The sequence below is a fragment of the Abramis brama genome, assembly GCF_963993115.1.
Source record: "Abramis brama genome assembly, chromosome: 25".
Taxonomy (NCBI): Eukaryota; Metazoa; Chordata; class Actinopteri; order Cypriniformes; family Leuciscidae; genus Abramis; species Abramis brama.
Genome location: NC_139987.1, coordinates 13,631,303 through 13,644,419, shown reverse-complemented (window position 1 = coordinate 13,644,419; position 13,117 = coordinate 13,631,303). Strand labels below are relative to the sequence as shown.

At 36.3% G+C, this 13,117-nt stretch overlaps 1 protein-coding gene across 1 annotated transcript; it reads right to left on the bottom strand.

Moving 5' to 3' along the window:
- Positions 1–225: 225 nt before the first annotated feature.
- Positions 226–2,296, bottom strand: ugt5d1 (UDP glucuronosyltransferase 5 family, polypeptide D1). The gene is made up of 2 exons (XM_084105169.1): positions 2,236–2,296; positions 226–2,104 (listed from the first exon to the last, which is right to left on the bottom strand). Exon 2 carries the CDS (start codon positions 2,097–2,099, stop codon positions 501–503), a length of 1,599 nt encoding a protein of 532 aa, XP_083961295.1. The 5' UTR covers positions 2,100–2,104; positions 2,236–2,296; the 3' UTR covers positions 226–500.
- Between the last annotated feature and the right edge of the window lie 10,821 nt (positions 2,297–13,117).

The window sequence follows — 13,117 nt, the reverse complement described above, 5'->3', positions numbered from 1 at the left end:
TATTAGCGTGTCTCTCGGTATAAAGTGAGCATGTTAGCACATGCGGCACATTAAATGACCTTCTGTGGTGACCTCCACAAGCTCAAATTGCTCAAAACAGCAGTGAGCATGCTAACAATGACACATCTCCAGTTCAATTCCAATTCCAGTCTTCTGAGATACCTTCATCTGATACATTTTGAAGGCCGCATAGATACCAGCTCATTTTTTTTCTTGGTCCACCAGCTCTAACTGCAGCATAAACCAGCCTGAACCAACATGCAATTCATCCTGGATCTTTCAGCAAGGTTGTAGTTAAAGATACACATTATGAGGTTTGTCAGGTAGTCTTTTATAAATATAAATTAAATATGCATTTGTCACCTCTAAAAATAGTTGTAAAACTTTGTGTAAAGAAAATGTATTTGTCATGATATAATCATATGGCAATAGTATCAGTAAATCCTTTAATGTAATCCTTTTTTTGTGCAAATCTTAGTATAAAAATCATCTAGATAGCATCAATCATTTTTCATTTTTCGTTTACAGCATGTTTTACAACACACATATCTGATTATTGCAACTACAGAAAGCACAAACACAGCAACGACAGCGAAAAGAACCAAAAACACATCTACAGAATGGTACGAGTACCATGGCATCTTGTAGAACTCGGAGCGCAGGTGAGTCGCACCTTTATTTCTGATCACATACTCGATCCAGAAGATGGCTGAGTCCAAAGGCCTCATCGGCTGGTCCATGTGGAGACCTGAGAGTCTCTGCATGTTTCTCCTGTAGGAGGCGTCATCGAGCAATTCTCGTAGGGCTTGTCCGAAAGTATGGCCTCTGAGCTCTGACAACTTAAGTATCTTACCTGCTCCTTTCTCCTGAACACGTAATAAGTTGTCAAACTGGTCAAAGAACAAAGGAATACCCAGGACCGGTACCCCATGGTATATGGCTTCCTGCACTCCATTGGTTCCTCCGTGGGCTACGAAGGCTTTGATCTTGGAATGTCCCAGGAGGTCATTCTGTGGCATCCAGTCCACAATTAGAGTATTGTTGCCCACTGTAGATGGGCGATCTCCAAGATGTCTCCAGATGACTTTCTGAGGTAGACTAGAAAAAGCGGCCGCGATATCGTTCGCCATGTCGGCAGGGAGACTTTTAACAAGTGTTCCCAAAGACATAATAATAAAACCGTGGTCTCCTGAGCTCTCCACAAACGCTTCCAGATCTGCAGGAAGAGGCTTGGTAGGTTTGCATTGAAATCCACCCATGTAAACAACATTTGGCATGGTTGGTCTCGGAAACTCGAAGACAAAATCAACCCTCATGAGCCAGATATCAGCAGCTTGAATGAGGCTAACAATGTCCGTTTTGTAATCAAAATACTTCTCTATTAGTCCATCATAATGTGGACCCACCACAAATCTGTTCTGGAAGAAAATGAAGCTTTGAAACAAAACATTTTTAACCCTTTGAGTGAAGCTCATTTTATCTGTATGACCAGTGCCTGGTAAAGGTACATAAGACATCGGAGATGGTGCTATAGCGAAATGTCCTTCACCACTGGTGATCCATCGTACATTGAGAACAAGAGGGAGTTTTAGATAATGAGCTAAAACCACCCCGCCTGCTATGGCAGGATCGGTGAGCACCAGGTCGTATCGTTCATTCTGAAGTCTTTTCACTAATGTCTCATCTTCTAAAATGGCTGAGACCATTTTACATGAAATATAATGTGCTTTTGACAGCATTGTGAACAAATCAACCTGAAGCTGCAAGAATGACAATCCAGAAGCATCGCCTCTCTCTATCTCCATCACTTTCACTAAATACTCTTCAAAAAAGTTCTCAAATGTATTTGTTTCATCTGGGATTGTGATGGAAGTGTAGAGAGGGGACTTTTCCGTGATGTACCAGCTGGATTTGGGTCGGATCACGGTGATGTTGTGGCCCCTGGAGTGCATCTCTTCTATCAGGACTTTCATATTGACCCAGTGGCTTCCATCGACAGGATACAGAAGAACTTTACCCCCGCTGCAGCTCAGGGTGATAACAGACAAGGCCAAAAATAATCCAGTTATGAAATGCGACTGGTTTGAAAGTGACTTCATTGTACCTGACAAAACATGTAAAATGAAACAAAACAAATATTAATATCTAATTTCTCATTTGCGCTCAAAAAGTTTTTGAACACTGAAATTATTCATGTGTATCAACTAAATTGATACTAACTGACAAGATTCTTACCTTAATCGTTCATGCATGAGTGAAAGACAAACACTTGCTCATTCCAGCTCCATTCATCTGAGCCACTAAGTTCAAATTCTGCCCTTTACTAAGATTTTACAAAGTCCACTTAGGATGAATTATTAACATTCAAATCAATAATTAACATGCAGAAACTGCATATGGTTTAAGGTGCACTCAGATATATATATATTTTCTATAGCACTTTTGGACTGTTGCAGTAATATTGATAGAGTTCAAAAGTTTGGAGTGTACCTGCATACTCAGATATACCCAACTAAAGTGTCACCTAATGCCAATCATCTTTATGTAACCACAAGTTATAGGAAAATCCATGCAGACAAACACTTACACATAATTTCACACACATTACCAGCATACTATATGCTTACTTTAAGAGAAAGCTGTACAAGTGGAGACATGACTGATGGAAATATCTGCTGGCCCTCAGGATAAAGTTTGAATCAAAGTTGAAAGAATAAAAGGATGAAAAGGTGGTGACACAATGACTGATAGTAAAAAATAACACTAGCTTGTTAGAAAAGGGGCCTAGCAGTTGCACGTGCTCAGGCATGCTACTCATGTGGTGGTGGAAGTTCAAGGCTAGCTCTAATACTTTAGGGTCATCCTCTCTATACTGTCTCTGTCATCAAAAATGCATAAAGAAAGCAATATACATATCAGATTGGGGCAAGTTGTCATGTTTTAAATGTCACTTAATTTCTACATAAAGTTATTCTAAAAACAATGTGCCTTTTTTGCTGTGAAATCTTTCCTGATTTTACTCTTGATCATAAAACTAAGGATTTAAATATCTTACTGGGACATTATTATATAGAAGATGATGATATTTATATGCATTTTATAGTTGCTATACTCTTATAAAGATCTCAATGATTTATATTACAAGCTATCAGAATGTCATTTTACTTTTTTGCCATATTAGTGTCGGCAACTGCAACAAAGTATGAGCTCCATATTATACTATTTTTAATATTTTGTCTTAAGGTTCAATAAACTGCTCTATTTTAAAGAAAATCAGATTTTTCTGAATACTATTTGTGGCCCTGGATCACAGAACCAGTCATAAGTCACACGGGTATATTTGTGGCAATAGCCAACAATACATTATATGGGTCAAAATTATCGATTTTTCTTTTATGCCAAAAATCATTAGGATATTAAGTAAAGTTCATGTTCCATGAAGATATTTAGAAAAATGTCCTACCGTAAATATATAAAACATTTATTTCTGTGAGTGAATGCAGCAAAATCGAGAACATGAACAACTTTAAAGGAGATTTTCTCATTGTTTCGATTTTTTTGCACCCTCAGATTCCAGATTTTCAATAGTTGTATCTCGGCCAAGTATTGTCCTATCCTAACAAACCATAAACATCAATGGAAAGCTTATTTACTCAGCTTTCAGATGATGTTTAAATCTCAATTTCAACAAATTGACTCATGTGACTGGTTTTGTGGTCCAGGGTCACATTTCATATGTCAGGCTTTACAGGGTTAAGCTTTAGTAAACTATTCCTTTTGGTCTAGACTATTTTATGAAGGTCATGAACTCTATTTCTGAAGGATAGGTAAACACAGAGCCCCCAAACCCAAGAAAATAAAAGAAATCCCTCACAAACGAACAGCTAAATATAAGAATTGGTTACAGAGGAGAATCATTTCACAAAGAAGGGATGCAGACTACTTCAAGACTGTTTTAGCAGCCTCTTCACATCCCAACCTGGAAATTCTGTTTGCACCCATTCCCCGAGCTGTCAGCACAATTAGACATTTGAGGTTATATTATATAAACCGAATCAAGGAATAGCAAGCGTACTCAGATATGTCATGGAAACATAGAGATTCATAAGCAGTGTTTTGTATCCACTCACATTGAGTGCATTTTGGTTTTAAATCCCCCTTTTTTCTAATTTACTGTTACTTTAAAACGTTTGGAGCAAAACATAATGCCAAGAGTGTGATGCCAAGAGTTTTGATTTAAATTGCACGGTCTTACACAATATCTCTGTGTTCTTCGGTCACTTAGACATGCAAAATAAACCATATAAAGCTGGACATTCCCTGGATATCACTATTTCCTTCTTCCTACATTGAGACAATGGCAGTGAGCAATCCAAGCAGCCAGAGGCAGGAATCTGTTTTAGCTGCATGATTTCACTCTTTGATTGAAGCCATTCGTTTTAGAGGACCATGCATGACCATCCAAATTAATGTCATAAATACTGTTTATCAACATTAAAAGGGCATTTAAATACTTAAATAATAGAAAGGGGATTGTAATCTCCTCATTATTTACCTACTTATCAAACAGACACTGAGATTAATGGGAAAAGTTGAAATGTTTGACGATTCACATAAATAAACCATTTGGACAAAAACTTGAAAAAACTGTGTCTTTAACAAAATTATGCCCTCTGTCGGTGTTACAGTAGTTTTGTGGATGAGTACATACAGTTGCACTGAACCTGTGTTAGGATTAGGTTTGGGGTCAGTAATAATTTGTAAAAAAAAATATTACTTTTATTCAGCAAGGATGCATTAATTTCAAGTGTCAGTAAAGCCTTTTATAATGTAACAAGATTTATATTTCAAATACATGCTGTTCTTTTGAACTTTCTTTTCATCAAAGAATCCTGAAAAAATAGTATCACAATTTTTCGCAAAATATTAAGTGGCACAACTTTTTTCAACATTGATTAAAATAAGAAATGTTTCTTGAACAGCAAATCAGCATATTAGACTGATTTCTGAAGGATCATGTGACACTGAAGAGTAATGATGCTGAAAATTAAGCTTTGCCATCACAGGAATAAATTACATTTAAAAATATATTACAATAGAAAACAGTTGTTTAAATTGTAATAATATTTAACAATATTACAGTTTGTACTGTATTTTTGATCAAATAGGCCTAAATGCAGGCTTGGTGAGCAAAAGAGCTTTCTTTCAAAAACATGAAGAAAAACTTCCCAATCCTAAACTTTTGAATGGTTGTGTACTTTGTTTTATTTCTGATGTGAATTTCAATAAGCAAAAGGACGTTGGTGAAACATTTTTAGCACAAGGTGGTCAGGGAAGGCCTCTAAACAGACGTAATGCTTTGTCATGAACGCATTCAAAGCTTCTCAATCTTTTTATTTATTTTTTTATTTGAAAGGATCTTCATAGAAACTCATCTGTTTCCTATTACAAGACCTCTAGCAAGTTTTAAGTGAATGCAGTTGCTCACAAAAGAGGGACTGAATCATCAGTTTTACCCAAACTGTCAAGGGTGGTGGGTGAATATTAGGCAACCTCCAGCATTTGGAATGATAATGAGCAGCATTTAAACCCAAAGGATTTGATAAACCAGTGTAGTCAAACAATCTTTTTTTCATGGTTATTATAATAATAATAACAATAGGAACACAGAGTGTACGTAAGCGAGTACTCAAAACGGTTACTACACAATATTAAAGCCGAAAATACCTATATTTATTAATGTTACTTTTATTAAAGTTAATAAAATGGTTACTCCATAAAATATTCATTTTAATATTTATTTTATTCATAAAATAAACACCAGCATCAAAAAATATAACGTTATAACCAGTGGTTAAACTGGCTTTTGTAGGGAGGGGGACCCCTTATCGCATCGTAAAATGACTTAATGTGTTGAGAAATGTGGTGATCAATGTATAATTTCACTGTAATAAAGGTATTATCACACTTTAATAAAGGTATAATTACACATTTATATTACATTGTAATAAAGGTATAATAACTAGGGCTGTCAATCGCTTAAAAAATGTAATCGTGATTCATCGCACATTTTTTATTTGTTCTAAATGTACCTTAAATTAAAACTTTTCAAGTTTGTAATACTCTAAATCAACATGGGCATGGATAAATATGGATGCTTTATGCAAATGTATGTTTATTATTGAAACCATAGTCAACATAGAGCATGAAGACGAGACATGTTTCAAAGGTCATAGATGTTTTTCAAAGAACTTGTTCATGTCTATTAGACACATAATAGAAAGAACAAAGAAATACCAGATTCTCATTATTCTCTTTCTTTGCACTGAGCAATTTACTAACACAAACATGCTTAGATTTTTGCATGACAGGGCAGCTCTTCTGAAAATGCTAAATGTACATTTATTATATATTATTACATTAGTCTGTCTCTCTCTGTGCCCATTTTAATGAAGCTAAATTCTGAATAAAACTGTTTTCATTGGTATATTTTACTGTTTATTTTGTCAAACAACGGGATGAATATGAAATAGTGACTGAAATGCGACCCAATAAACATAACCAGCTCTCCCTTCCAAGACGTTAATCTGCACAAAAATCCTGATAATCGAGCCGTCGTCTGATGAAATCAAATGCACATAAGATAAAGACAATATTTGTGTTGTGATTTCGGCTATACTTTCATGTAAAATTAGAGAAGCAACATAATATCTGTGTTTAACTGAATTAAAGTGCTGCTCCTCTCTTCCGCGCGAGACGCAGAGAGAGAGAGAGAGAGAGAGAGAGAGAGAGAGAGAGAGGTGTGCGCACGTGCTGGGAGAGCAGTACCGGCGATTCCCAGAAACTAAATAAGGTTTGGGCGCTTTTTTGAAGGGAAAAAATTGCTAAAGGGGTCTGCAATGTCGCTAAGTTGGCAACACTGTGTATCTCCATTTCTCCAACTAGGGGTTGGGCCACGGGTCAAACAGAAAATACGCCCGTTAAAAAAATTTGTGCCGTTAATATGATTTTGCGTTAACGCGTTATTAACGCGCTAACTTTGACAGCACTAATAATAACACAACATTTATTATTACACTGAAATGAAGTTATAAGTACACAATGTATTATTACACTGTAATAAAGCTATAATTACATAAATATAATTATAATTCTGCATGAAAATTGTGCCAAAAGCAGAGAATTGTGTGTAGTGTTTTGAAAAAGGTGTATTTTAGAACTGCAATTTGAGTGTAAAGCAGGAATTGTGCTTGTAGTTTAGCAGAATTGGTTCAGAGGGGTTGGTGAATGAGTTAGCCTACATGTTGTGGTCATTGTGTCTCAAGTACCAGCATTTGTGTGTAAACAATTGAGAAAAACTGTATTAGATTGTAAAAAGGTATAATAGCACAATGTATTATTACACTGTAATAAAGGTATAATAACACAATGTATTACATTGTAATAAATGTATAATAACACAATGTATTATTACACTGTAATAAAGGTATAATTACACAATGTATTGTGGCACTGTAATAAAGGTATAATTTCACAATGTATCATTACACTGTAATAAAGGTATAATAACACAATGTATTATTACACTGTAAGAAAGGTATAATTACACATTTATTATTACATTGTAATAAAGTTATAATAACACAATGTATCATTACACTAATAAAGGTATAATAACACAATGTATCATTACACTGTAATAAAGGTATAATTACGCATTTATTATTACATTGTAATAAAGGTATAATAACACAATGTATGATTACACTGTAATAAAGGTATAATAACACAATGTATTATTATACTGTAATAAAGGTATAATTTCACAATGTATTATTACACTGTAATAAATGTATAATAACACAATGTATTATTACATTGTAATAAATGTATAATAACACAATGTATTATTATACTGTAATAAAGGTATAATTTCACAATGTATTATTATATTTTAATAAAGGTATAATTACACAATGTATTATTACATTGTAATAAATGTATAATAACACAATGTATTATTATACTGTAATAAAGGTATAATTACACATTTATTATTTCATTGTAATAAAGTTATAATTACACAATGTATCATTACACTGTAATAAAGGTATAATAATAACACAATGTATTATTATACTGTAATAAAGGTATAATTACACATTTATTATTTCATTGTAATAAAGTTATAATTACACAATGTATCATTACACTGTAATAAATGTATAATAATAACACAATGTATTATTATACTGTAATAAAGGTATAATTACACATTTATTATTACATTGTAATAAAGGTATAATAACACAATGTATGATTACACTGTAATAAAGGTATAATAACACAATGTATTATTACACTGTAATAAAGGTATAATTACACAATGTATTGTTACACTGTAATAAAGGTATAATAACACAATATATTATTACACTGTAATAAAGGTATAATTACACAATGTATTGTTACACTGTAATAAAGGTATAATAACACAATATATTATTATACTGTAATAAAGGTATAATAACACAATGTATCATTACACTGTAATAAATGTATAATAATAACACAATGTATTATTATACTGTAATAAAGGTATAATTACACATTTATTATTACATTGTAATAAAGGTATAATAACACAATGTATGATTACACTGTAATAAAGGTATAATAACACAATGTATTATTACACTGTAATAAAGGTATAATTACACAATGTATTGTTACACTGTAATAAAGGTATAATTACACAATGTATTGTTACACTGTAATAAAGGTATAATAACACAATGTATTATTATACTGTAATAAAGGTATAATTTCACAATGTATTATTAAATTGTATTAAAGGTATAATAACACAATATATCATTACACTGTAATAAAGGTATAATTACACAATGTATTGTTACACTGTAATAAAGGTATAATAACACAATGTATTATTATACTGTAATAAAGGTATAATAACACAATGTATCATTACACTGTAATAAATGTATAATAATAACACAATGTATTATTATACTGTAATAAAGGTATAATAACACAATATATTATTATACTGTAATAAAGGTATAATAACACAATGTATCATTACACTGTAATAAATGTATAATAATAACACAATGTATTATTATACTGTAATAAAGGTATAATTACACATTTATTATTACATTGTAATAAAGGTATAATAACACAATGTATGATTACACTGTAATAAAGGTATAATAACACAATGTATTATTACACTGTAATAAAGGTATAATTACACAATGTATTGTTACACTGTAATAAAGGTATAATTACACAATGTATTGTTACACTGTAATAAAGGTATAATTTCACAATGTATTATTCAATTGTATTAAAGGTATAATAACACAATATATCATTACACTGTAATAAAGGTATAATTACACAATGTATCATTACACTGTAATAAAGGTATAATAACACAATGTATTATTGTTGTGTTTTCTGTGGAGTTTTGTCATTTGTGAAGTTTTGTTATTTATATGTTTATTTAAATGTTTAATGTTTAAATTTACTTTAAGCTAGAGCTACCAATGTTGCAAGTTACACTTTAGCAGCTCAATAGTGTAGTGCCTCTTTAAGAGAGGAGTGTGCTGTGAGCACATGTGACCGGTATTTACTACGTGAAAAGGAAGCGTGAGATTCATTCAGTTTGTAATAACTTTCAACCCGGTGTGCAGCCACTTGGTAAGCTCTCATAAATTCAAATGTTTTCTTGTCTACTTTAATGATGTATGCTTTATGTTATCTGCTGTCGCCATGCTATGTTGTTGTACTGTGTTTATGTTCGTTGCACGTTAAAGATAACGCTATTTCCGCTATTCTCCGGTAGATCAAAGCAGATTAGTTTACTGATAGAGATCACGCTATGCGCTGTATGAGTTATAAATTGACGAGGTGGCGAAGCCGTGGGATTAACATTTAGATTCATAACATTACTATACTATACGTGTTCATTTGTATTTACTTTATTTAGTTTTATAATGTTTAATGAAGTAGGAATCACGGACTTCCTGGTATGCCGCGGGGCATTTTGGGAGCTGTAGTTTGCTGCTTATAGAAACGATTGCATGCATTTTGCATAGAGTTGTGGTGGGACTTGAGTATGATGCATAATGTTTGAAGTGTGAATTGTGTACATTTAAATTATGAAACTATTATTATTATTATTATTATAGTATATTAATATTATTTATATTTGTATTTTGATTAATGTTATTTATTGTTGCTTATTGTTATTGGGCTGTTAAGGTAAAGAACTGGGACTGGTTGTAGTATGCACATGGAAATTGAAACGTTGCATTTCTTGTTATTTCAGGTTTATTACCTGGTTATCTTTTGTGAACCAAAAAATAAATAAACAAACAAATGTGGAATACCGAGTAATATCCTCTTTGTACACTGGGTTGCCCTTTCCGTGGGAATAAAACGGAACAGTAATAAACCAACGGCCCAAGCTCGTTAAGCCAAGTCTGCCACTGCCCTATCAGCATTGACCAGTGAAGGAGCACCAAGGGAAGAGGAATAGGCCGAATAGACCCCTCTGTCAGCAGCACCTTGGTCAGTGCAGAGAAAGGAAGATGGATTTGGCAGAATTAGTGGCCCTAAAAGGAAAGCGCTCAACAGCACAGAGCTCTTTCAGCAAGAGAGCCAAAAAGCTGTTCCTCACTGTAGACCTCCTAGAAAAAAAGGTGCTCATCGACGAAGATCAGAGCACTTGGTGTGGACTTTGGAAAGCTGCACGACACTGGACTCGAATATGTTGATGCTCTAGGAGAAGTGGAAAGTGAGGAAGAAAAAGCAGAAAAAGAAGCGGCTCATGTAGAGGAGAAAATGGCGACGTGCCTTGCCACCTATACAGAAACGCTCCGGCTCGCTAAAGAGACGTTATGGTCCAAATTCGCCTATGTTGACCTTAAATTGTACGCCGACGGTGCAGAGGAGAAATGTGCTGAAGTGGAGAACACTGATCTGAAGGAGTTGGCAGATGAAGACTTTCAAGTCCTGAGAGAGGGCCTGGTGGAGAGAATCAAAATGCTTGAGCAGAAGGTGCTTGAATGGGAAGGTCTTGTCCCTGGAGCCAAGCCAACAGTGTATAAGCAGCAGCTATACAAGCTGGTCAACAGACTGCATGACTGGGTGCGGAGCTGGCAAAAGTTGAAGCGGACAGAAGAGGTCGACGGAGGAGAAGAGGTTGAAGAAGCAGGTGCTAATGAAGAGCATAGCGAGTCCGACGAGGGGCCCACTAGAGCTGGCACGCAGCCTCAAATCCCCAGTGTAACACCTGTATCCAATACTGGAGCAGTTGCGTTTCCATATGCACCACCACAAAGCATCCCTGGCCTGCATCCCGGAGCGTACGGCTTCAGACCACAGATCAGTCTGGAAAGAACACGCCTGCCCACGTTCTCGGGTGATATGACCGACTACTATCGGTGGAAGGCTGAGTGGGAAGAGCTGGAACAGCTGGGAAACCCACAGAGAACGGCTGGTGTTACAAGGTTCCACCTCCTGGCAAGTCTCGGCGATAGGGTTAAGAAAGACTTGGTTCTGTCTAGCTGTGCGTCGGCGGATGAAATGTTCAGGCGCCTCGACAACCGTTTTGGGAACAAGGCGAAAATCGTCCTGAAGATATCTGAGGAGGTTCAGGGCCTACCCCCCGTAAAGGGTGACAACCCTAGGAAAGCAATTGAGCTGATCCAAGCAGTGGAGCGGGCCCTTAGTAACCTTGTGATCCTGGGAGAAGAAGATGTTATAAAGAACCGTTGGGTAGCGCAGTCCCTTGAAAGCAAGCTACCAAGCTCTCTGAAGGAGAAATGGATTGCACACAAGACTGAGGCTGTGAATGGTTTTGCTCCACATAATCATTTTGACTGCTTACTGCGCTTCCTGAAGAAGCAGGAGGCAATCCTGGAGGAGCTGGATCAGCTGGAGGTAAGCCCTAAAGAGGGAAGCTCCTCAGTGAAAGGCCTGGCAGACAAACCAGAAAGAGGAGTCAAGAAAGCATTCTCCAAAGCTACCTCAGGCCGTAGAGAGACTCAGTCGAAGCTACGCTTGGGCTCGTGCACTGCCTGTGCTGATGAGACTCACGCTGGCAGGCTATTTGCTTGCAAAGCCTTTAGGGAGATGGATCTCCAGAGGAGAAAGACCCATCTAAATACCCATGGGATTTGCAATCGTTGTCTGTGCCTCCACCTAAAGGATGGCCGTTGCAACCCGAAGTTCCTCTGCAGTAAAATGGACTGCCGCAAAGAAGAGCCTCACCACTATCTGCTCTGCTCCAAGTCCATCGCTCAAGAGAAAGACGCTGGCAGAGAGGTGCAAGGTACCAAAAGGGTGGAGAGAAAAGGCCTCGGACTGACCAGCAAGCAAGAAGAGCTCCTGGCGAAAGTCACTCCGGAATTAAGAGCAGAATTTAGGAAGGCATTTTCCAACAAAGCCTCAACCACGGTCTGCACTGCTGGAGGTGGACTGAAAGAGTACCCAGTTATAATGATGTTACTGGAAGTGACAACTAACTCAGGCCAGATGATAGGCACTCTTATTGATCTTGCCTCTGACACCAACTACATAACAAACAACGCTGCCCAGCGCCTTGGACTGATTGGTGAGTGCATCAAGTTAATTGTCCATGGAATAGGAGGGATGAGAACAACAGTCACAACCAAGAGGTACTCCCTGCGACTAAGAGTGAAGACCACCAAGGGGACGGTAATGGAACACAAACTGCTCTGCTACGGTCTGGAGAGTATTGCGGAGATAAGTCAGCTTGTCACTCCGCAACAACTGCAAAAGATCTTTCCTGACGTCGCTATTGAAGAGCTGGTCCGCCCTGAGAACATCGATCTTCTGATCAGCCACAGGGAAGGTCGTCTAGTTCCACAGCCGTTCAAGTTGGAGGGAGATCTAGTCCTCTGGGACGGCCCATTGGGCAAAACTGTTGGTGGTACTCACCCTGACCTCTTCGAGGTAGTTGACCTAACGCTGCACCAGTCTGAAACTCACTTTGCAAGGTCTATGAGAACATCCTCAAGGGTGTACAAGGAGGTTGTTGTAGACACCAAAGACCTGAGTG

What these genes read in the sequence shown, in the direction of transcription:
- ugt5d1 (XM_084105169.1), bottom strand. Translation starts at nt 2,099, where the DNA reads ATGAAGTCACTTTCAAACCAGTCGCATTTCATAACTGGATTATTTTTG.